This window comes from Alexandromys fortis, unplaced genomic scaffold, assembly GCF_014885135.2.
Source record: "Alexandromys fortis isolate MF-2015 unplaced genomic scaffold, M_Fortis_MF-2015_v1.1 scaffold_675, whole genome shotgun sequence".
Classification (NCBI taxonomy): domain Eukaryota; kingdom Metazoa; phylum Chordata; class Mammalia; order Rodentia; family Cricetidae; genus Alexandromys; species Alexandromys fortis.
The window spans coordinates 44,360-48,708 of record NW_026068560.1 but is presented as its reverse complement, the minus strand read 5'-3'; the positions used below and the strand labels follow the sequence as shown (position 1 = coordinate 48,708).

Sequence of the window (4,349 nt, the reverse complement as noted above, 5' to 3'; positions counted from 1 at the left end):
TTTCTGTGAGTTCAAGGCCAGCCTGGTCTACAGAGCGAGTTCCAGAATACCTAGGGCTGTTACACAGAGAAACTCTATCTTGAAAAAGGTGAGAGGGAGGGAGAGAGAGAGAGAGAGAGAGAGAGAGAGAGACAGAGACAGAGAGAGAGACAGAGAGACAGAGAGACAGAGAGAGACAGAGAGAGACAGAGAGAGACAGAGAGAGACAGAGAGACTAAATCCCTTCTTCAAGAGGGAAGAACCTAGGCACTGTCCCAATCTAATCCAAGCAAAGTCGAACTCAACAGTATAAAAACCCACTGTCGAGTTGTCTGGGACTCACTCACAACCATCTGGACCCCTGCAAAGGGCTATGGTCTCTTCTCCAGCTCTGCCCTCTGCAGCTCACACAGCTCCTCTCCTAGGCTCCAGCTGCTCCACTCACTGCTGCTGCTGTTCTTGGTGATCTTCCATGGTGCTGGTGTCTCCAAAACACCTGGGCTGCGCTTCCACCAATTGCCTCTCACAGGGTCTCATGGTGCAAAGGCTCAAATCCTTGTCATGAGCCCTTCAGTCCTGGGCCTGCACTGCCACTGAGGCTGCACCTTCACCAATGGCCTCCCCTGGCCTCTCACAGTGCAGAACCTCACCTGCCCTCCATNCTTCAGATCTTTCAGAGACCTTCAGAATATGGCATTTGAAATGTTTTAGGAGCTTAGGATTTTCATGACAATGAGACACATCTGCACTTAGAAGCAACAAAAGCTTCAAGAGGAAGATTGACAACAAAGAGGCTCCGTATGGAGTTTGCTAGCCATTTGGGCAAGAGATTGTTCTTGTCTGGACTGCTTGATGTTATGCTGTATGAACTGGGCATGCAGGACCCACAGAGGAATGACTGCTAAAGCTGCCTAAGGAAGGTGACAGTCCTTCAGGGCTCCTGCTTCATGAAAGAGTCTGCCAGACATTCTGCAGGACACAAAGAAAGTGACTGACAAACTGCTAATACAGGCAGAACTGTCTTTGAAATTCCCTGCTTCATGGGAAAGTCTGCTAGATACTATGGGCCTGTGGGCTGAAGATGGGTGCCCCAGTGATACAGAAGACCTTTGGGTGACTTCGTCCAGGCATGAGATGTCTCTGTCAATTCTACAGTTTTGGAAGTTGCTTACAATGCACTTCCTGTTATTTAGGTAATATTACATCCTTCTGGAATCTTTAATGGAGTTGAAGAATAGATAGTAATTGGGCTGAAGAAATGGCTCAGAGGTTAAGAGCACTGGCTGCTCTTCTAGAAGTTCTGAGTTCAATTCCCAGCAACCACATGGTGGCTCACAACCATCTGTAATGAGATTTGGTGCCCTCTTCTGGTCTGCAGGCATACGTGCAGGCAGAACACTGTATATATAGTAAATAAATAAATAAATCTTAAAAAATAATAAAACTAAATTAAAAAAGAGATAGTTTTCCTTAGTTATGATAAAAGATAAAGGAGATATAAATACTATAACTGTAATCTTGCTTGATAACTGTTATACATAATTTTACAATGTTAAAGTTAAAAACTTCCTTTTTATTTAAACAGAAAAGGGAAAATGTGTTGTGGGAAATCTTTCTGTCTATGCGTTGCTTTTTTTGGTTAATGAATAAAGAAACTGCTTTGGCCTATGGCAGGGCACAACTTAGCTAGGCAGGGAAACTAAACTAAATGCTGGGAGAAAAAACGGGGAGTTTGGAGAAACCATGGAGCTGCCACCAGACAGACATGCCGAAACTCTGCCAGTAAGGCAAAGTCACATGGCAATGCACAAATTAATAGAGATGGTTAGTTTAGGATATAAAAGTTAGCCAGAAATACACTTAAGCTATTGGACAAACGGTATTGCAAATAATGTGATTTCCGTGTGATTATTTCGGGAGTCTGGGTGGCTGAGAAACAAACAAGCAGACTCCATACAACAAAGCCTGATGCTCAGGATCTCACCTGTAAACAGAGACTTTGCCTCTTCACTCAGGATCGTGTCTTCACAGCCTGGTACTTACACTCAGACTCCTAGTGTTTCTTCCCAGATGATCATCTGTGGCTCCAGGTGCTTGTGTTTACACGGATCTTCATTCCATAGTCCTGAGATTGTCCGTGTGGAGCTGGGTCATTGACTCAGCACAGTAGACCCCTTCTCCATGGGAAGAGACCTCTGTGGAGCCAAATACAGCAGGTCACTGACCCTGTCTACACTCCACGTTTCCTGTGTGCACACACTCCCATGGTGCAGTTGCTTTAGGGAATAAACCACAGTAAGAGTTAAGAGTAACTAAATATAAAGCAGAATAAAATGATAGTTACATAATCTCTCTCTCTCTCTCTCTCTCTTTCTCTCCCTCTCTCTCTGACCTTCACTCTCACTTTATGAGCTGATGACATGAGAGAGAGGAACGTCACAGGCTTGTGGGACAATGGATCTGATAACAGTTGGCTTCTGAATTCCTCAGTCATGTAGAGTGTGGACAGAGGGTGATTCTCACGACACAGTGCACACTGGATATTCTAGGTCGCATTTGGTTCAATAGTGTGGAGAAAAATTAAATTTATTAATTTTTTGTTTCTCTGGATTTTTACTTGCTGTCTTCAAATCGCAGCCGCACATAACTGAAGTAGAAAGTGAAAGCAGAGGTGAGCAGGGCCTCCTTCCTGCAGGGAGAGTCACATATAACACAGTGTGNGCTGGGAGAAAAAACGGGGAGTTTGGAGAAACCATGGAGCTGCCACCAGACAGACATGCCGAAACTCTGCCAGTAAGGCAAAGTCACATGGCAATGCACAAATTAATAGAGATGGTTAGTTTAGGATATAAAAGTTAGCCAGAAATACACTTAAGCTATTGGACAAACGGTATTGCAAATAATGTGATTTCCGTGTGATTATTTCGGGAGTCTGGGTGGCTGAGAAACAAACAAGCAGACTCCATACAACAAAGCCTGATGCTCAGGATCTCACCTGTAAACAGAGACTTTGCCTCTTCACTCAGGATCGTGTCTTCACAGCCTGGTACTTACACTCAGACTCCTAGTGTTTCTTCCCAGATGATCATCTGTGGCTCCAGGTGCTTGTGTTTACACGGATCTTCATTCCATAGTCCTGAGATTGTCCGTGTGGAGCTGGGTCATTGACTCAGCACAGTAGACCCCTTCTCCATGGGAAGAGACCTCTGTGGAGCCAAATACAGCAGGTCACTGACCCTGTCTACACTCCACGTTTCCTGTGTGCACACACTCCCATGGTGCAGTTGCTTTAGGGAATAAACCACAGTAAGAGTTAAGAGTAACTAAATATAAAGCAGAATAAAATGATAGTTACATAATCTCTCTCTCTCTCTCTCTCTCTTTCTCTCCCTCTCTCTCTGACCTTCACTCTCACTTTATGAGCTGATGACATGAGAGAGAGGAACGTCACAGGCTTGTGGGACAATGGATCTGATAACAGTTGGCTTCTGAATTCCTCAGTCATGTAGAGTGTGGACAGAGGGTGATTCTCACGACACAGTGCACACTGGATATTCTAGGTCGCATTTGGTTCAATAGTGTGGAGAAAAATTAAATTTATTAATTTTTTGTTTCTCTGGATTTTTACTTGCTGTCTTCAAATCGCAGCCGCACATAACTGAAGTAGAAAGTGAAAGCAGAGGTGAGCAGGGCCTCCTTCCTGCAGGGAGAGTCACATATAACACAGTGTGTCGAAAGTGCTTAATCAGAGCTGTAAAAACTCCAGTCACCTAACGATGCAGGTATCCACAGCAGCCCCGCACCCTCCAGGACTCCGACAACACCTGTTTCCGTGAACATCCATTTTAAGTGCTGTGTGTATTTTACCTGGAAACTTCATCCTGACTGACCTGAGGAGCCTTTGGCCTCAGGCGGCTCAGAGACACCATGACACACAGCGCTCCATCCCGCAGCACTGGGTTCAAAGTCTTAGTCCCCAGGCGGTGAGGTCTGGGTGGGAAAGCACAGGGCTGGGGATTCCCCGGTCCCCAGTTTCACTTCTCCAGCTCCTAACCCGGGTCAGGTCCTTCTGCCCGGACACTGATGACAACTGGGCGGGTCTCACCCCCATTGGGTGACGAGATCCCGGGGAACTAACCAGCGTCGCCGCGGTCACCGGTTATAAAGTCCACGCAGACCGCGGAACTCAGTCTCCGCAGATCCGAGATGGTGGCAATGGCTCCGCGCACTCTGCTCCTGCTGCTGGCGGCCGCCCTGGCCCCGACCCTGACCCGCGCGGGTGAGTGCGGGGTCGGGAGGGAACCGGGCTCTGCGGGGAGGGCGGGGTAGGCACCGGGGAAGCCGCGTCCCCGCGTGGCCCAGCCGGACCC

General features: G+C 47.1%; 1 protein-coding gene across 11 annotated transcripts in view; it reads left to right on the top strand.

Moving 5' to 3' along the window:
* The first annotated feature begins 4,106 nt into the window (after positions 1-4,106).
* LOC126495861 (H-2 class I histocompatibility antigen, L-D alpha chain-like) overlaps positions 4,107-4,349 on the top strand; it is a 37,256-nt gene continuing 37,013 nt past the window's right edge. For 7 of the 11 annotated variants that reach the window (XM_050133444.1, XM_050133439.1, XM_050133438.1 and 4 more), the window contains exon 1: positions 4,107-4,258. In XM_050133444.1, the coding sequence (XP_049989401.1) occupies positions 4,186-4,258 (73 nt within the window). In that variant the 5' untranslated portion in view covers positions 4,107-4,185. The remainder of the gene's footprint in view (positions 4,259-4,349) is intronic. The other 4 variants (XM_050133436.1, XM_050133435.1, XM_050133434.1 and 1 more) reach the window with 1 other exon arrangement.